Source organism: Camelina sativa, chromosome 13 (assembly GCF_000633955.1).
Source record: "Camelina sativa cultivar DH55 chromosome 13, Cs, whole genome shotgun sequence".
Lineage (NCBI taxonomy): Eukaryota > Viridiplantae > Streptophyta > Magnoliopsida > Brassicales > Brassicaceae > Camelina > Camelina sativa.
The window spans coordinates 14,804,374-14,826,029 of NC_025697.1; the positions used below are offsets into that span (position 1 = coordinate 14,804,374).

At 37.5% G+C, this 21,656-nt stretch overlaps 1 protein-coding gene across 1 annotated transcript; it reads left to right on the plus strand.

The window, feature by feature from the left end:
* On the plus strand, positions 2,462-3,402 carry LOC104736796. The gene has a single exon (XM_010456856.2). The coding sequence runs from the start codon at positions 2,615-2,617 to the stop codon at positions 3,167-3,169; it is 555 nt and encodes a 184-aa protein (XP_010455158.1). The 5' UTR covers positions 2,462-2,614; the 3' UTR covers positions 3,170-3,402.

A 21,656-nucleotide genomic window follows, 5' to 3' on the forward strand; every position in this document is an offset into this window, starting at 1 on the left:
CTAAACTAGTTATTTCTTCTTTTAGTATTTCTTATATATATATAGAGATAGATATATCCTAATAGCTTTAAACCGAAAATTAACAGGTCAGCAAACATTATATTACCATGATAACTCTTTCAAATAGTTTTCTTATGATGTATACACGCAAAAAAAACCAAAAAAAAAGTTATACACTCGTGTAAACATATGGTTCAAATTATGGTATATATGTAATTATTTACCGAAAATAATATATTTATATCTCTACCAAATATTTATTGAAAAATAAAAGAATATAACAGGATAAACTCAAGACTATTGTTATCTGCTTTATGTGTAAGTTAATAAAAATAAAGAAAGAAGTTGGTGTAGATAGAATAGGTAAAATATATATATCAAGAGTATCTAAATTAGAATGGTGCCAATTCAACCACCATAGACTACTGCAAAAGATCGACCCCATTTCTACATTTAAAAGGATTTAAGTGTCCTCCCTCTTACTTCACTCCTTCCTTAAAAGTTTTAAGTCAAGATCCATTTCTTCTACATTTAATAAAAAAAAACAAAATTATTTACGATTTTTTTACTTTTAAACGAGATAAATTACATTTCTTCAACAATATATTTATTAACTGTAACAAGAGAAAATACCATCAATATGTTGTACTTCACTTAAGCTTATTATATATACTATACACAAATATGGTATTAGCTATTTAAAATTATTTCTTTTAAAATGAAAACTCTAAACAATGTACAACTGTCTTCCAAGTATGTTTGCTAGCAAATAGGTAAATACAATGGAAATGAACCTAAAATCACTAATACATACAAAATAAAGCAATTTCAATTGTTGAAAGCTTGTCCTGTGTCAAGGTTTGTTAAAAAGTGGAACCAGAGTTCGAGGAACGCCTGGCGCACCAATAACCTATTGGTGGATTGAGATATCTATAGTGAGGGGTTATGATCGATGTCCTGCAGGGCCAGCTTTGAGCCTATAGGGGCAAACTAGCGGGGGCTAGTGGGGTCTACGTGACAGGTTGTTATATCTCTTTATAATTAATATATTATAAATGAGATAAAAGAATGTGAAAAGAAAGAGAGAATTAATTTATAAAAAAATGTTAAGAAAATAGATAAGTTATATATCGCTTAATAAAATAAATTTGATATCTATATAAATTTATTTTTTTGATAATTAATACTTATAATTATATTCAATGGTTAGCATTAATAATAAAAGATTATAGTCTCGTGCAATGCTCGGGTTATAATTCTAGTATTATATATAGGTAGACTATGGACTTTTCGGTGATTTAAATAAACAAACAAGACAAGAGCAACTCGACGGACACACGTAATCATTGTTGATATGTATGTATGTTTTAAAGATCTCTAGGCACTAGTCGGGCAGTCGAGGTGGGTCTAGCGCCTAGCAAAAAAATTAGAGATTAAATGGAGATTAATCTGGGACTAATTTTAGGTCTATTTTATTAAATTAATAAAAATATATATATAGTACTAAATATATGTATAGTTCTATTTATCTTAAAAGAAAAAAAGATTAAATAAAATATAAAACTATAGTATTATCTTTAAAATTACGATAAACACATAAAAACATAATTTTAAAATAAAATTTTATGATTTTTGTTAAAGATTTGTACATAAGTTATTGTAAAGCATCACAAACTCTTAATTTAAATGTCTAAATAACAAAAAAAATATTTGATTTATATTTGGCTCCAAAAATAATCGATATAGACAGTGTAATTAGATAATCGATGCTAGGTGGGGATTAGCCTTTAATCAAGGCGAAAAGCGTGGGCTTAGCGATTTGACGGGGTGTAATCGGTGCTAGGCGGAGATTTTTAGAACACGACTTGATATAAATACTATGAATATGTAATTAAACACTCTTTTATATCAAATTCACTTCTAAAATAAGTGGCATTTGATTATTTATTTATTTATATAATCAGGAAATTTGAAAACAAAACTTAAACTATTCTTCGAATTATATATATAAAAAAATGAGTATTCTTTCATAATTAATTGTAAAAAAAAAAATTAACATTACCACAGTCAATTAAAGTTCTCAGTACTAGATCATCAAAATTTGAGCCTAAAAGCAGAAAAATGTTAAGATAAAAATCATTTTCAGCAAAATAAACTAGAAAGCAATAAGTAGTAAGTAGTACTGCCAGTTTGTTTCTTAGTCTTTTGATTCATTAACTATTTTGAGTAATGGACGAGAAAATATAATTTGATGATATTTTCATTTTCTCAGTAGTTGATTTGTTACCATCTATTACCTTCATTATAATTGACAATTCATGGTAGCATGTTTGCTTAAAGATACCTTCATTATTACATCTATATACATAGATATATGATTGACCTTTACACCCTTAAATATAACCAACCCTTGGTTTTTAGTCATCCAAAAAAAAAAAAATAACAATAAAAATATATAAGCTTAAAGTCTTTTCAACTACTATTTAACATAACATAAACAAGAGCTTTCTGATAAAACAAATCACCAAACTCAAAAAAAAAAAGGCTAAAGTAATAAGAGCAAACAGATCTGTCTCTCAATCTTCAGAATTACAAGAAGAAAAGAAGAGAAAAAATGGTTCTAAGAAGCTCAATCTCCAACACAAGAAAGTTCTTCCAAAAAACTATTGACAACTTCAAGTTATTTTTCTCCAACGATGGTACTTATCACAAACTACCCAAAACACCTAACATTAATGCACATCATCATCCAAAGTCCAACATCATCACACCAACATCATCCACACACAAACAGTTTCAACCGAAACCCAAAGACTATGTGACTACAAAAAGATCTTTGACTCTAGAACCGAGAAGAGGAGACAGAGACAAGACACTACTTTCCCAACCAAAGGTGAATCTTGTTCGTCGAAAGCTAAAGGAGATGGAGAAGATGATGAATAATGATATAATAAGCGATGAGCGTTATATCTCAGATGTAAGAGAGTTTTTGCATTGCTACTCTTGCCTTCGTTACACTGCTTACCGCGACGTGGTTGACCATTTTTTCATGGAGGTCTACTCTGATTTCTTTAGCCCTCATCATCATCTCGAGCACACCCGAGAGGCTGTACAAAGAAGGCATCCAACGGTGGTTCGAGTTGGATCCTACGGTGACCATCAAAACTGATGGAACGGAAAACTTCTAATATACATGATCAGTGATTGATATGATAAGATTATAAATTTAGTTTCATTTTTTCACTCTTTCTTTTTCTTCATATTTTTGTCAACCTTGTGAATCGTGATTGTATGTGGCTTTTTTTTTAATAGAATTTTGTAGTTTTTAATGTTCTGAAGGTTACAAATGACAGTTGATGAAACGTTTTATTTTCTTTATCTTGGTGGGTAATGTACCACTTTTCCTGGGAATTGTAAACTCAACTGGTTTCATTCAGTGATCAGGCTAATCAAATAAACTGGAAACAATCAATTTCAAATGAAAACAAAAACCGTTTAAATTCCGTTGAAAAAATGTCATTAACGGATTTTAGTCCATCTATTATAAGTCGTTGAAATTTAGATTGGACAAACTAAATCTTGCAAAATATTATTCAACTAAGATTTACCCTGTAGTACACCATACCATAGGTCATTTATTTGATTTTTTTTTTATATAAAATTTAGAGAATTTTGTAATATAGTGAAATCAAGAATTTTTGAGTTTAAATATAAATGTATATCCAAATTTATTTTAAAATGTCGCCAGCAGAAATATAGGGTAGGACATGTTGGATCGATATTTACATAAATTTAAATATATTTCATCTTGTGTCACACAACAAAAATCATTTCATCCTCTAATATTTATTATTTTTATTTAATAAAAATACTATTAACTATTTCAAGATATATATATATATATATATATAAACTATAATATAACAGGGTAGTATTAATATAGATGAGACGCTACACAGACGAACTATCCAAATGTCATTTTAACTACACCAAGAAAACAAATAATGCATAGTGAAAAACACAACGAATTAAAAATCCTATATATATTAGTAGAGAAGCACACTCTTGAGAAAGTTGATGTATCATCGCTAGAGAGCTCGGTGCACTTTTTAGCTAAATACCCTTAAATTTTCTACTTAATTACATTAATATGCCATTATATTTTTTTTAAAAACAATTAACTGAATAATAATTAGATATGTTTTCATTTCTCTCACAAAATTTAATATCACATATTAAAACTAATTAAATAATTACTTACTATTTTATGGCAAAATTTCACTAAACTTTAATTACGAATATACAAGTCAAAGTTAATATTGGTTTCTTAAAATCAATATAAGTAAAATATCCTCAAAAGGCTATAAAAACATATCAATTAAATAAAGTTAATAAAAATAAAGAATAGATAACTTATTAAACATATAACTTATTAACAAAATCATATAAAAACAAAATGTTATTTTTTATGTTAGTATTATTACAATAATAATTTAAATAACAATCTTTCAATTGTTATTATAACTGATTATAAAAAGAAGTATAGTACCCCTGAATTATTTTTAACTCATTAAAAGAAACTTATTCCCAATAAATATAGATTTTGATATATTCATAAATAAATATAAAAATGATAACAAATTAGGAGATATCATGAAATGTGATTATATATATATATATAAGTATGGAAACTAATTAATCTCAACATTTAGTGCGATAGAAATAGGAATATTGATAACCGAATAAAAATATATGTTCTAATTGTACATTAATCTATGTGCTATTAAAAAGGAACGAGACAATAACCTTTATCACTAGAAATAAACATAGTACCCAAAAAAAATCATAATTTATTTAAAATGAATAATTATTAGATTATGCAAAATTCTTATAGTTAATCATATAACCATAAATATAAATTTGATTTTTAAAGCACACAAAAATATATATTGCCATATATTGTAACATTTTCTAAATATTTTTTTTACCACGTTCACATATATCACGGGTGAAATGTACTCTTACATAAATATGTTGATTTTTGAATTTCATTAATTTTTTTATATTTTTTTGGTCTTATGACTAAACATATTTTGTTCACATAAATATTATGTATCCACATACATATTATGTTCGACACAAATAAATATTAGTTCTATGATAATAAATTTCCTTTAATCAATTTATCTTGCACATAGTGTGGGTTGTTACCTAGTTATGTTGTAAACCTCATTTCAGCCATTATTTATAGATTTCGATAACTGAGCCGTTATATTGTAATTAAAACAGATTGAACCGGAACAAAAATCTAAACCAAAACAATTAAACCGATGAGATCCCAAACAACTTGGTTCTCTAAGTTAGCCGACCAGGCTCTCTAGAAAAACCCAACTTGAGTTCCTTCTCAACTACTAGCACACGATTTTTTTTTAAAAAAAATTATTTTGGGGGTTTTAAATTTTATAGTTCTTATTGATGGGAGAAAGCGAATTCCAAGACAAATCCTGACCAAGTCGATGGTAGTGAAAGAGTGTTCATTATAATCAAACAATTAACGGTTTAGGGTGTGCATCGATCAATGTAAGGTTTGGTTTGTGCGGAAAGATTAAGTTAAACAATCGTTTTGTTGCGTTTATGTTTATGTAAACCCTTTAATCGGGTATAAAAGGGTGAGAAGTCGACTGGTGTGAAGGTTTGACTGTTCTTTGTCATTCTTAAGAGTTAGAAAAGTTCTTGAGGGGTTTCTGTGAGTTTTGGGGCCTTCTAAGTCAGTTTTTAGTGTTCTTGGAGCGTGAAGAAGGAGATCTGAGCGTTGGTGTCGAGTAGGGGTCGTGGGAAAGCTTGATTCTCATTGTTCTTCATCAAATTCGTTATTCTCAAGGTGAGTGCATGACCATGTCGTATATGAGCATGAGATCTCTGAGTTCTTTGCATTTCTCTGTGATTTAAGGATCATTTTTCTTGTTTGTTATGATTTTTGTGTTTCCCTATGATTGGTTTTGGTTGTGGATGTGTTCATGGTTGGTTTGTGATTATGGAGGACGATTCTCGGTGAAGAAGGCTTTTGGGAATTGACGCTAGGGCGACATCATCAATTGATGCAACGAGTGCATCGGTCGACGCAGTTGCGAGGATTTTCAAGCAATCAAGATGATGCATCGTTCGATGCAAGGAGTGCATCGGTCGACCCAGCTAGGGATTCAAAGAATTGCATCGATCGATGAAAGGTGTGATGCATCGGTCGATGCAAGGCGTGTGTCGGTCGATGCAGTTCTCAACTTACATGTGCTTTGTAGCTTGGTTAGTATAATTATTGTGATTGTTATTTGTGCTTGCAGTTCATATTGCTTGTGTGTATAGCCCAATAGATGGGAGGATTGCCTCACTAAGTATTTCTTGTAATACTTACGTCTCTCTTTTGTGTTGTGGTGCAGGTAAAGGCAAAGTGTGATCGATGAATTGGGGCAATGAAGAGGAGGATCTTCTAGAGGCTTGATTGATTATGGTCTAGCTATTGTTAGGTTCCTAGATTTGAGTCGGTAGGACATTGTAGGATTCTGGTGATTGCTTCTTGACTTTGTTGGTTTTTGGATTGTTAGAGTTGGATTGGATTATTCAATATTTGAATTATTTATTGGTTTATTGGTATTGTTTTGTTATCCGCTGTAGTTAAATGATGCTAGGTTGTTAGTGGGTGTGAGACCACTAGTGAATTATAATATATATATATATATATTATAAAAAACGGGAAGAGTTGTTTTATTTTGTTATCAAAGCTCTTACGGTTCTAGGTCTAGGCTTCGCTGTAGCTTTTGCTGTTGATGTTTGGGATTTCATGCTAGAGTTGATTATGTGAATTATTCAATTGTGTGTGGCATGGGGTCCTAGAACATCCTCTTCGAGCTTTCAATGAGATTCCAAGGTAAGTTGTGTGTTTGAGTTTGTGGTTTGTTTGTGTCCTTAGCCTTATGTCTTTGGTAGTGCAGATGGTTAGAGGTGGAGCTGTTGTTGGACGTGGTCGTGGACACGTTTGTGGCCGTGGTAGTGCTTGTGGTAGGGGTAGAGTGTAATGACTGCCTCTGGGTATCCTAATGGTACCACACTAGAAATACTTAATCCACCGCTAGTGAGAGGGAGAGAGAGAGAGATCCATCGAGCATAGACCGAGTTTCCTAAGAGCCATCGAGAATCCGAGAGTCATAGTCGAGAGAGAGATCAGTAAGTGATCCTCCAACCTAGTCCATGGATAATATTAACGGTTTATCATCGGATGGTAACGATGACCGATGTATCCATGTAGTGTCACAGGATCGGACAAGTAGGTCGAGAGATAGCGGAGAATTAGCACTAAGGGTCGAAAACTAAAGGTGAGTGCGTGATTGTGGCCGAGTTCTACAGTCGATCTCTTGACCTGCAGTTTATTTTGTCTTGTTTGCTTGCTTGTCATGATTAATTGATTTTATTGCATTAATTTGATGGTTGGTCTAAGCGATTTGGACAACTATCCTATGAGTTTATTTGACTTGCATGAATTGATTGAATTAGATCCTATGTAAGATTGATATTATTGAACTGAGCCTAGTGAGACAGGATGACCGCTGCCTCTTTTTTGGATGCAGGAAAGGAAAGGTCCGAGGATTTAAACCTAAGAGGTTGACAAGCTCGCGTGACAAAGGCAAAGAAGGGAGAGGATGGTGGATTTGGGTAGTTTAAATTCCAGTCTAGTAAATTATAACTATGTATTAACTTATTCGCATGACTTTCGTTGTACTTGAACCTCATCTTAAATTTGATTGCACGTTTATGCTTATTTATGGTCTGCTTTACTTAACTGCATGTGCATATTGTCGAATGAACAAATGAAAAATTAATTGGCCCTACGTTAGAATCAGACATGGTTTAAATTGGTAAGGAATTTTAGGGTTACAATTGGTATCAAAGCGCGTATATAGTTCTAGGACAGTTAAGCATAGATGGGTATTGGGTCTAAAGCCACCCTTCCTTCGCCTAAATGTCTCGCGGTAAGACATTTTTAGTTATTTTTATGTGTGCAGATCGAAGTTGGTATGGAAGGTAACTCATAATCGGTCATGGTATTTCAAAGATGGTAGTGAACACACATAACTCGGATAATATAGCGGCTATACAGGGAGCACCGATTCCACCAGCGGTGTAGGAGCCAGTATAGGAGCCGGTGTGGGTGGAGTTATTGGTGCCGGTATGGGAGCGGTTGCCTGTAGTGGGCGCTGGTACGATTGCATTGGTGGAGATGGGACATGTGTTGGGGGTGTTGGCACAATTTTTAGAAAGAATGGCCCCACCACTGGCAGCAAATCCACAATTTTGATCACTTCACCCTTTAAACTTGAACCTTGTTTCTGCTTATGCTTGAACCTTGGCCTTGCTTTCTTCAAAGACCTCTTGGTTAACTGAACTTGAAGATCCTTCACCAAGCTAGTCAACACTTGAACTGAATTCTTTAGTCCTTGAACAGCTTCTACATTGTTTGGAACCTTGATCTTAGAATCCTTGTCTTCTTTAACTGGTTCAACATCATCTATATCCTCTATGGCAAAAGGTTGGCCTCCAATGGTGGGTTGGTTTGTTGCATTCATGATGTCAAACCTCATAGTCAACCCATCAGCAATTTCCAGGTTGATTATACCTTTTCTAACATCTATCATTGCTCCAGTTGTGGCCAAGAATGGTCTTCCAAGGATAATAGGATCATCAAGCTCTTGTTCCATATCATGGATGATGAAGTCAGTTGGTATCCTTGCTTTACCTATCTTCACTGGAAAGCTTTCCAGATTACCAATCACATCTCTTCTAGAGCCATCAGCAAGACTAATGTAGAGGTTGCTTGGTTTGAACTCTTCATAACCCAGCTTTTGTGCTATTGAGAAGGGCATAACACTCAGAGAGGCTCCAAAGTCACATAGACACTTGTTGAAGTGCATATAGTTCAGGGAGCATGGTAAGTTGAATAGACCTGGGTCTTCTAGTTTTGTTGGTATAACAGCTTCCCCAATCTTCTCAAGATCCCTTTTGTCCTGATTCTGAGCCTTCTTCTTGGATATTTCAAGTAGCATGCCTTTGTAGAGAGGATATGGAGCATAATGTTCCAAACCAGGTCCCCTTTCTTCTTCTTTTTTCTCAATGACAACCTCTTGTTTCAAAGCCATCAATTCCTTCTTTTCAATTATTTCTCTGAGTTCCTTCAGCTTTCGTTCCTTGAAACGCCCTAGGAATGGTAGAGCAGGCTTGTAAGCAGGAGGAATGTATCTAACAGGTTTAACAGCTTCTACGGGATTAGCTCGATCAGTCACTCGATCATGTACTCAATCGTGTGCGTGGTCGAGTACACGGTCGAGTGGTACTTTGGTTTCTGTTTGCTGTGTAAAACCTTCACTCTGAGCTTTGTTTTTGTGACAAATCCTCCCCAGCTTGAACTTCACTGTCCTCAGTGACAGCTGCCTCATAGAAATGGATAACTTTAGCTGTGAACTCCCTTGGATTTTGAACAGCCTTACCAGGTAGTTGGTTTGGCTTAGGAGCTAATGTAGAGGCAATGTTGCTCTCCATGAACTTGACTTTAGAATTCAAACTCTCAAACCTAATATTCAGATCATTGTAAGAAGAATCCAGCCTCTGGTTTAGCTCAGCTAACTTCAATGTGTCCCCCACCAGGGTTTCAGACCAGCCAAAGCCAGGAACCAGATTTAAGAGCTATGATGCAACAGATTCTACTTGGAAACCTTGGTGTTGTTGCTTGGGTACATAATTGTTATGTTGCTGGGGCTGTTGAGGTGGATAGATGATAACAGGATTTTCACCTAGGGTATCAATTCCCTATGCAGTTGTAGTACAAAGGGTTATCAATCCAAATGGTTGTTATGCTAACAGATGAGATATGATCAGAACTATGCAAGTCAAGCCAAGCAAAAGTTGGGGTTTGATCTAACAATCCTAAAATGATTAGAAGAAACTAAATAAACAAGAACCAAACGACCTAATCACTCGATGCAAGCATTCGAGTACATGATCGTGTGGGGTGATCGAGTGAAGAAGATAATGAAGAACAACTCGAAGGTATACTCGAAGTAGGTGATCGTGTACCTGTTCGGGTAAGGGATCGAGTTATGAATGAAAATGTAAACAATCTAAATACGAAAGCTCCTAAGGATGGGGTACTCGACTCCTAAGTGTTCCTAACCAGTATGGATGTCCTACGTGCCTCAAACAAATATTCCCTAGACAATGAATCTCTAAAATCTTATTAAAACACTCTCATGATAGAAACAATCAACCTTAATCACTTCCCTACCCAACTCTCGTTGGAGAAACATGACCAAGCAGGCAATACAAACCGATTCATTATTGTCAATAAACCCCTTACTCATCTAATCTCTTAGGCTAAGTGAGTAAATCTCTAGCATTGATTGATTCAAGCATTTTTTCTACACCTCTCGGTGGTAAAACACCCTAGATCTAATCTCAACCTCTTGGTCTGTTGATAGCATTAAGAACACCAATCTAGAAGAGAATTTATAAAACACAAATATCTAAGCTAAGACATTCTAACCGATCAAGAACACAAAATCGTCTATCCCATCCCTAGAAACTTTACTACACTACTCAGATCTCATGGAAAGAAACACAAAAACACAGACAAATGAGAATTGCATTATATTAAAAATAGAAATAGAGTAGAAGAGTATAGAATCAAGAAAATGCAAAAGATATAAAAATGAATCCTAACAAAGTGGAAAAAGTGTTTGAGTCGCCCAAGATCTCTCTCAGAAGCTCTCGCTATCTAGTTTGAGGGTCTGCGGCGTGCTAGGTCGAGAGGAAGAAGAGGGGGGTTTATATATGGAAACCCATTAACACTAGCTTCTCAGTCCTGCCCGAGGGTATGCTCGATGGGGTGCACGAGGATGAGCTCGGGTTGATCTTCGGGTAGGTCCTCGGATTGCTCTTTTTGTTCTTGGATCATCTTCGATCGGGTTGGTGTTCAGACTGTTCTTCCTGCTCAATAGCTCCTTCGGGTACATGCTCGGGTTTGACCTTGTTTCTCCCCATTTTAGGCTCTTAAGCACCTGTTTTCATCCAAAATATGAAAATGCAAGAATGCAACACCCTAAATGGCCTAAATGTGGATTCCTACAATAAATTACCTAAAAATGCTAAGGTTATGGTGAAAATGATGCAAGATATGGACAAAAAAAGATGCTTAAAACATGTAAATTAGAGAGTTATCAGACCCCCAAACTTAAATCTTTTTAGTCCTCTAGCAAGGAAGTAGGAGGGTGCGGTTCTAAAATGTGACTCATAACCTTTGGAGCTAAGCGAAGGATTCAAGCTATAGTCCTTAAAGATAGTTTAATGGTGCTAAGATTAATCAACATAATTACAAAGATTTTTCTATGCTTATCACCATGCATCGATTCAGTTCAACCTCCAACTAACAACAAAAACTTGCAATTCCTAAGAACATCTCTTTCACATTCATTAAAGTGTTTGGCGAATTCTTGTGAACGGAAGGTGAATCAAGCTCAACTGGTTTCAAGGGTGAGGCGTTTGGGTAGGTAGGTTTCAAACAATATCTTTGGGTGGCTTACTCTCAAAAGAGTGAATGCAAGACAGTTGTGAAAACTATCTAAGATTGAGAACAATTTGGGCATGCAAAGCTTAACTCTTGATAAACTACCCTTTTCTCATTCACTATCTTTTTTTTATCAAACCCCCTAGAATAAAACTACGCACATCCTTGATTTGGTTTCCCTTTAATTTTTATAATCCCTAAGGTTTAAACTTTACACATCTAGCTCTCTCTCTTTTTTTTGTTTCTTTTCTTTGCTAAACTCCTAATAATAATCCAATATTTTTTTTCTTCTTTTTCTTTTCGAGGACACTATAGCAAGATCTTTTTCTCTCTTTTATTTTTACTTAGAGACTTAAAGCTAATTGAATCGAACCTTAGGGACTTTCTCTTTTTAATTTCTCACAACCCAACCCCAAATAATCATGATAACCATCTATCTTCCAAAGCTGATCCTAATTGCAAGTTCAAATTCTAAATTAGCTAAATCAAGAGCCAGTTCTTCGTCGTTCTCTATACTCTCAAGGTTTCACAACCTATAGCACAATGAAAAGGCCTCACTCAACGATTCACAACAAGGTTTGAAAGAAAGGTTTGGGTTCAAGGGTAGATAGAAACCAAATTGGGTCAAACGAAGAGATTGGCAAAAATGGAATGTTAACCCGAGTTTAGAGTTACCAAGAGCAAGTATTCAAATCTCATAAGCAAGACAATTTTAAGTTCAGTTTAAGTCCAATAATAAAGAGATGATTCAATGTTCAAGCAAGTGGAGGAAGTTTTCAAAAGATGCAAGGATTTAAACAAAGATTTTTCATTTTTTTCCAAAGATTGATCTGGCAACAATGAACTGTGATTAAGGGTTATAGCTTCAATCCTAAGATTTGGCTTTAAACAAGGTGGCTTTAATCATTGTCCCCTAAAATGCATATGCAACAATCCTATATGAAGCAATCTAGACTCAATCCTAATATGAATATGCAACTACATGAACACTCTGTTTTATTTTTATTTTTTCAAATTTTTAGGGTTTTTGTTTATGCAAATAGATGCAGACTCAAATGAACAAAACTAGTATGCAAAAATTTGAAATAAAAATAAAACACAATGTTATATACATCCTAGGATCCTCCCCAAACTTAAATTACACAGTCCCTGTGTAAATAAAAGTCTGAAAAATAATCCAAGAATCACACAAAATGAAAGAAAACTAAATGCAATGTTATTTACAAAGATTGGATGAATGTGGTACCTCATGGGTTGGTGAAGAAGGAGGATGTAACAGCCTCCATACTTTNAGATTTTTCATTTTTTTCCAAAGATTGATCTGGCAACAATGAACTGTGATTAAGGGTTATAGCTTCAATCCTAAGATTTGGCTTTAAACAAGGTGGCTTTAATCATTGTCCCCTAAAATGCATATGCAACAATCCTATATGAAGCAATCTAGACTCAATCCTAATATGAATATGCAACTACATGAACACTCTGTTTTATTTTTATTTTTTCAAATTTTTAGGGTTTTTGTTTATGCAAATAGATGCAGACTCAAATGAACAAAACTAGTATGCAAAAATTTGAAATAAAAATAAAACACAATGTTATATACATCCTAGGATCCTCCCCAAACTTAAATTACACAGTCCCTGTGTAAATAAAAGTCTGAAAAATAATCCAAGAATCACACAAAATGAAAGAAAACTAAATGCAATGTTATTTACAAAGATTGGATGAATGTGGTACCTCATGGGTTGGTGAAGAAGGAGGATGTAACAGCCTCCATACTTTCCAACGTGTAGCCAGGGTCGTCACCGGCTTCAGCAGGTGCTGGGATTCGCTCATCAGAGAGCTCGGTTATACGCACGGACTACCTGCTCGGACCAGCGTCCAAGGGGTTGATCGGGTAGGGCGTCGCGTAGGTCATCGGGTAGCTTGAGAACACTGAGGAGGGAGAAAAGACTGAAAAAGAAGAAATGTAAGTTATATTTACACCACTGCTATTGGGACTTCCTCCCAAGAGAGCTTATTTATAGTCGCTAAGCTTGACTGTTAATTATTATCAGACCGGCGCTGTGTCGGTGAGGTGCAGAGATGTCCCCACCTGTGTACTCTCATTCGCCATGTATTTCTTCACCCTTTGCCCGTTCATGGTAAATTCAGTCCCATCTTTCCTGAGTAGAGTTACTGCTCCATAAGGCATAATCCCTTTAATTTTGAATGGTCCTGACCATCTTGACTTGAGCTTCCCTGGGAACAGTCGGAGCTTCGAGTTGAACAGAAGGACTTTGTCTCCTGCTCTTAAATCCTTATGTTGGATCTTTTTGTCATGAAAGGCTTTGGTTCTCTCCTTGTAGATCTTTGAATTATCATAAGCCTCTAACCGTATTTCATCGAGTTCGTGGAGATTCATTACTCTTTTTTCTTGAGCAGTCTTTATGTCCAAATTCAGGAGTTTGGTTGCCCATATCGCTTTATATTTTACCTCAACTGGTAGGTGACAGTTTTTTTCATAAAGAAGCTGGAAAGGAGTTCGCCCAATTGGTGTTTTGTAGGCTGTCCGGTAGGCCCATAATGCATCATCTAGCTTGAATGCCCAATCTTTTTTTGTGATTCCCACAATCCTGGCCAAAATCGCCTTGATCTGTTTATTACTTACCTCCACTTGTCCGCTGGTTTGTGGGTGGTAAGTTGTTGCGACTTTATGCATGAACCCGTGTTTCTTTAACAAGCTATCGAAAATTTTGTTAATGAAGTGGATTCCTCCTTCACTGATTACCACTCTAGGGATTCCAAATCTTGGGAAAATGATGTTTTTTTGAACATTTTCAACACGACCTTGTGATCATTTGTCGGGTTGGCTATTGCTACATCGAAAACCTCGACTTCTAAGATCGGATATTGAGGCATCTCATTCTTCCTACCGATGTTACCCATTTTCTGGCATGGATCACACTTGGTTATGAAGAGCTGTGCGTCTTTGAACATGGTTGGCCACCATATACCAGCTTGGAGTATCTTTTGCACGGTTTTATAGGTGGCAAAATGACCTCCATAGGTGGACCCATGATAGTGCTCTAGTACCCCCCGGACTTCTTCCTCAGCTATACATCGTCTGAACAGGCCATCTGTCCCTTTTTTGTACAAATAAGGCTCATCCCAGTAATAGCTGTTGATATCCCTGAAGAAATTCTTCTTTTTGTGAGCATCGTAGTCCTTAGGAATTTCCCCGCAATGTAGTTCACGAAGTCAGAGTACCAAGGTAACTTGGCTGACTCGATTGCCATGAATTCGATCAACCCTGTTGACTCGGGGATCGAGTGAGCTATTGTGTGCCCAATCGTGTGGCTCATTTCTTCCAAGAAGTCGATGTGCATCAGTCCCTCTTTAGGCATCGAGTCATCTATTGGAAGTGGATCCTCAATTCTCATTCTAGACAAATGGTCTGCCACTCCTTTCTCGATTCCTTTCTTATCCAGGATCTCTATGTCGAATTCTTGCAGAAGAAGTATCCATCTGAGGAGCCTAGGTTTGGTGTCCTTTTTTGACTAAATGTACCTTAGGGCAGCATGATATATATAAACAACCACTTTTGATCCGACCAAGTAACTCCGGAATTTCTCAAACGCAAAAACTATAGCAAGGATTTCCTTTTCAGTTGTTGCATACCTTGTCTGGGCCTCGTCCATGGTTCTGCTGGCATAGTAGATCACATGGAGCTTTTTATCTATCCTCTGGCCAAGTACTGCCCCCACTGCGTAATCGGACGTGTCACACATGATCTCGAAAGGATGGTCCCAATTAGGAGCTTGAACTATTGGTGCACTCATTAAAGCTTCCTTTATCTTTTTGAAGGCATCTAAACAATCCTTGTCGACAATAAATTCTGCATCTTTGCAGAGGAGTCGTGTTAACGGTCGAGCGATCTTGGAGAAGTCTTTAATAAATCGCATGTAGAACCCTGCGTTACCTAGGAAACTTCTAACGTCTTTCACCGATCTAGTAGGTTGCAGTTGGACCATCACCTCTATCTTAGCCTTGTCAACCTCTATCCCCTTTTCTGAGATCTTGTGGCCTAGGACTAGACCTACAAATTCGGTTAGCTCGGTTTTTTCGGTTCGGGTTAATCGGTTTTCAGTTTTTCCTGAAATTTGAAAACTATTCCGAATAGAACCGATTTACCTACCGGTTCGGTTCGGTTTGTTAACGGTTTCTTTGGGTTATTACACTTCGGTTAGTTCGGTTATTGCAAACACAAATAATCAACCAAAACAACAAACATTAAGTTCCAAAATACACTTACATCAAAGGTTTAACATCACAGAAACAGAGACATTAAGTTCCAAAAAACATGAGTAACAAATGACAAGATACCAATGCTCACTAAAGTTCTTAAGAGATGCATTTGGTACGTTGTCATTGTTGAGGCAAAATAATAGTTAGATAGAAAGGTTTTTTGTTCAAAAGATTTAGAGAATAAGAGACAAGCCTTTATGCCCTGTTTCTCCTAATTGCCAACTTAAGAATCCACAGATGGCTGTCCATGAACCTGTGAAGCTGCATAACCAAAAAAGAATACAATTAGGAATAAGTCAACAGAAAATAAACAGATTAGATAAATGAATTACCTAATGACTCGTGGAACTCCATTTCTTCAAACATTTGCACAAATTTGCTAGTTTGTCCTCATGAATGGTATTCCTCAGCCATTGTTGAGTGAAAATTAAGGATTATACCATTTGTGGTGACAAGCAACTTCGATAAGGGTCCAAAATACGACCGCTTGTGCTGAATGCAGACTCGGATGCCACCGACGACACTTGAATGGCAAGCACATCTCTTGCCAACTCTGACAGGATTGGGAATTTAGAACTGTTATTCTTCCACCATGATAAAACATTGTAATCCAATCCCAAATGATATTGGGTTCTTGGCACAGGTTTCTCCAGCAAGTACATGTCAAGCTCACTACTAGATTCTTCATATGCGGCATCCAAAATCATGTCAGGGTACAATGAATCCATCCTTTCATAACAATCATCATCCGACAAATCAAACATTGAACTTGTATCTACTGATTCTCCATGATCACTTCTAGCAGCAGTACTACTCTCACCTTGAGAAGGGGTTGAGCTAAGCTTCGACGCATACTCCTCATATAGCTTCTTCTTCACACTCTTAATCGTTGATCTGAGATGAGTAGTTTCGACACTATCCTTCCCATAAAGCTTGTCGAAGCAAATACTAGCAAATTGCATCTTGTTCCTCGGATCAGAGACCGAAGCAATGATCACTAGTGGATTCATGTTGACAAGACCATCCCAATACTTCTCAAACTTGGACCTCATCACCATTGCTTCGGTCTTTAAGAGTGAATCAGAGTTGCAGCTTAGATTGATCAAGTTTCTCTCGATAATGACGATCTCATTGTAGGCAATAGAAGATGTCACTGATTTTGTTGCAGAAAAAGCTAATGTGCAATTGAAAAAGATTCTCAAGAATTTAACTAACCTTTGCACTTCATCCCAATTAGAAAAATTTGGAGGACCAACACGTTTCTCCCCTTCAACTCCATCCTAGCCACTATCTTCTTTCTCTATGAAATACTCATTGTACAACTTATCTTCCAACAACATCTTCTCAAACGCAACTCTGAACTTGATTGCGGTTGTGAGCATAAGATAGGTGGAGTTCCACCTAGTGGCAACATCAAGACACAAGCTTCCTCTACTACAATTTCCAGTCTCAACCCTCAACAGAAAAGATTTGAATCTATCGCCTGAAGACCTGCAATACTTGATTGCATTGCGGATTTCCATGATACTCGGGTTTGCTTTAGCTAATCCATCTCTGACAATCAAATTTAAAATGTGAGCACAACACCTCATGTGAAGATAATCCCCATGTCCAACTAATGCATCACGTCCTCTCATCACCAAAGCATCTGTGAACAACCCTAAAGCTTTATCATTCGCTTTTGCATTATCAACAGTAACCGTGAAGACTTTCTCAATTCCCCATTCTTTCAGACATCCAATCAAGTGTGATGAAATGGTATCTCCTTTGTGATCGGTGACAGGCTTGAAGCTAATGATCCTCTTATGCAATTTCCAATCTCGATCAATCCAATGAGCTGTGACCATCATGTAACTACAAGAAGTGGTTGGAGTGACCCATATGTCGGTTGTCATCGACACTCTCTGCTTTTGGTGACCAAACAACTCTTTCAAAGCAGCTTTCTCACTCAAAAATATCCCATAAATATCAGAAGTGGTTGTCTTCCTGCAATGAACTGTGTACATGGGGAGATTGTTGCTGCAGAATCTCCTAAAACCTTCTGATTCCACAAATGCAAAAGGTAGCCCATTAAGCATTTTTATCTCATTCACAGATCTCCTAAACAGACCTTTATCATATTTCACTGCTGTCATAACTCCACTACTATCACTACCCAACACTTTCTGAGTCCACTATCCTCATACTTCTTAAACAACTTGCACCTACTAAGGTGACCCTTCATGGCACTTGTTCCATTTCTTACAGTATCACACCCCATCTCTTGGCCACAATAGAGACAATTTCTGAGTGGAACATCCAGATCCCTCTGAAAAAAATGTTGCCACACGGCTGACCTTTGAGCTGGCTTTTTTCTTGCTTTGGCTGGCAAAGTAGAACTTGCTCTTGATCGTTTCCCTCCAACTGACGAGACTGGTGGACCATCGTCTCCTTCAATCTCTTCACCCAAATAATCATTGTTGTCTTGAAACGATTCTGAATCCATCTACAATTGGCAATACAACTTGAATTAGACACTTATCTACAAGTTTAATAAGCATCAGTTACAGAACATGTACAAACTATGAGACAAAGCTTCGAGACAAAAAAAACTTACAGTGAAGAACGATGATGAAAACTAGCACTCTAGCAGAGAAGAGAATATCCAAACAGCTTAGATCGGTAAACACAGATGACTTAATGATTCGAACTTCGAACAGCTTCCGTCGCTCAGCCGCTTGAGAGAGAACGAAAAGATTAGGTTTAGTTGTTAATTAAGAATGTTTTAGGTTATATACTTAGGTTTAATTATCGGTTAACCATCGGTTATTTACCTCCGAACGAACCGAAGGTAAAACCGAACCTAAATTATTTATATTCTGATTGGTATAACCTAATCAGCCGAACCAAACCGTTTACCCTGAATGTCGGTTCGGTTCGGTTCGGTCGGTTCGGTTCGGTTCGGAATCGCAGGCTTACCTAGGACTATCCCTTCTTGAACCATAAAGTGGCATTTTTCCCAATTTAACACTAGGTTGGTTTCTTCGCACCTTTTTAGCACCTTACAGAGGTTTGAGAGATAGGCGGAGAAAGAGGCTCCATAAACTGAAAAGTCATCCATGAAAACCTCCACCATCTCTTCTATTAAATCCGAAAAGATGGACGTCATACATCTTTGGAAGGTTGTGGGAGCGTTGCACAAACCGAAAGGCATCTGCTTATAGGCAAAGGTACTGTAAGGGTAGGTGAATGTCGTTTTCTCCTGGTCGGCAGGGTGTATAGGAATTTGGAAAAATCCACTATATCCGTCAAGAAAACAGTAGTAGGGGTGGTTAGCGAGCCCTTCCAGCATCTGGTCTAAGAAGGGAAGAGGAAAGTGGTCTTTCCTAGAGGCTGCATTAAGCTTCCTATAGTCAATACACATTCGATGACCTGTTATTGTCCTCGTGGGAATTAGCTCATCTTTCTTGTTTTTGACGACGGTGATTCCTCTTTTCTTCGGAATGCAGTGCACCAGGGACACCCAAGTACTTTCAGAGATGGGGTAGATAACTCCAGCATCGAGAAACTTTAGAATTTCCTTTTTCACCACTTCCTTCAGGTTTGGGTTCAGCATACGCCGAGGTTCTACACTGGAATATGATTCATCTTCTAGGTTTATCTGGTGGGTGCACAGATCAGGGGATATACCCTTGATGTCATCTAGAGTGTAGCCTATTGCCCTTCTATAATTTCTCAACTGAGTGCAGAGCAATTTCAGCTCTTTTTCAGGTAAGCTAGAATTAACGATAATCGGGTAAGTTGAGTTAGGTCCCAAGAAGGCGTACCTTAGCCCAGATGGGAGATGTTTGAGTTCTTCTTTGGGCGCCTTTGACTCGGACCAGTCATCGGTGGCTTGTAGGTGTGATTTGGAGTGGTGCTCGATCACCTTTCTCGGTGTGTTGGTCATGGTAGTGATCGGGTTGTTGACCGGGTGGTCTGGTGCTGAGCAGCTGCACGACTTGACGTAGGAGGTAATCACCGAGTTGCGCAAGCTTTGGTTGGTGAGAATCATCTTCTCCTCTTCAGTCTCCCCCGGATTTAGATAGGTATCGAGCAATTCCTTATAGAGCTTCGTTTCTTGGTGTATGAATCCCTCCTCGCTATCTTTTGTTAGTGTTGTTTGTAAACAATTCCCGATTGTTACTTCCTCAAGCGTCTCCTCACGCAGTTTTTCTAGTTCCTCTATCCAGAAAGTTTTTCCCGCGATTGTGGGCTTTTTCATAGTTTCCCGAATATCAAACTGCATAGTGAGGTCTTCCCCAAGCTTCAGATTGAACTTCCCGTTTCTCACATCTATCATTGCTCATGCGGTGGCTAAAAATGATCGTCCCAATATAAGCGGATCCCTTGGTTTGCCGTCCATTTCCAAAACCACGAAGTCGGTTGGTACATTTAATGATCATACCTTGACCGGCAGGTCTTCTAATACTCCACTTGGCAGCCTTGTGCTCCGGTCTGCTAGAACTAGTTGTATGTCGATGTGTTTGAATTTCTCAAACCCAAGGCGTTTAGCGACAGTTAGAGGCATTAAGCTGACTGATGCCCCCAAATCATAGAGACATCTTCCGAACTTCAAAGGGCCAATTGAGCAAGGTAATGTGAATGACCCTGAATCGCTCAGTTTCTTAGGTGCAGCAGTCCTTTGGATTATAGCGCTGCACTCGTGATTGAGTATGACCATTCCTTGGACTTGCTTGATCCGTTCCATCACTGCATCCTTCAGGAATTTCTGGTAGGGGATATCAGCGTAAAAGCATCCATTAGAGGCATGCGGAGCTCGAGTTCCTGCATTTATTTTTTGAATAACTCCTTGTACTTCTCAAGAAGTTCCTTGCAAAACCGTCCAGGAAATGACAATGGTGGCTTGTAAGGTGGAGGGATGAATCGCCTCTCTTTCTGGTTTTCTCCTCCTGGTTTGTCTATAGGTGGTGGGATTACAGGAGTGTCAACCCGATCATCTGTCCGGGTGGGGTGATCGGGTAAAGCGTCGGGCTGCTTTGTGGGATGGTTTGGTGGGTGAGTAGGAGTTGGCGGCTCACAGAGGTCCTCCCCATCTAAGTCATTTCTTTCCACAGGAATGGTAGGTGGTGCCTCCCTAGGTGGTAGGTTGCGTCCACTCTGTAGTGCTATGGCGAGTGCAGACTCCTGACTCGTTGAAGTTATAGCTGATTTATCTATGAGCAGCTAATTTGAGAGCTTAAAGCATCAAATCGGTTGTGGAGGTGCTGGTAATTGGTCAATAACCGTCTTGCGAGGTCATCGAATCTTGTATTGACTTGCGCCGCCTCGGTTTTCTGAGTTGATAGCACTTGGTGCATCATGGAGATCAAATCGAGGTATGAGGAAGTGCACTGCCTCTCGCTGAGCATTCTCCCCATCTTGTTGCAGAAATTGCTCTGCCTCTGAGATGGCATTGACATGTTGCTCCTGGTTCAGGAGTTTATCCAGCTTGTCATTTAGGGCTTTCATGTCCCTCATGTACTTGGCATCTTCCTCTCCAGTAGATCGTATAGTGCGATCGTATTCTCATTGTAATGGCCATTAGATAGACCTAAGTTCTCAACTAGATCCCATCCTTCGTCGACATCCTTGTTGAGGAAGTTACCATTGCTTGCGGTGTCCGGCAACATCCATATCTTTGGGACCACACCTCGGTATAGCGTACTTAGCAATGAAGCATTGCTAAAGCCATGATGAGGGCATCGGGTGGTGTATCCCTTGAAATGTTCCAAAGCTTCACTGA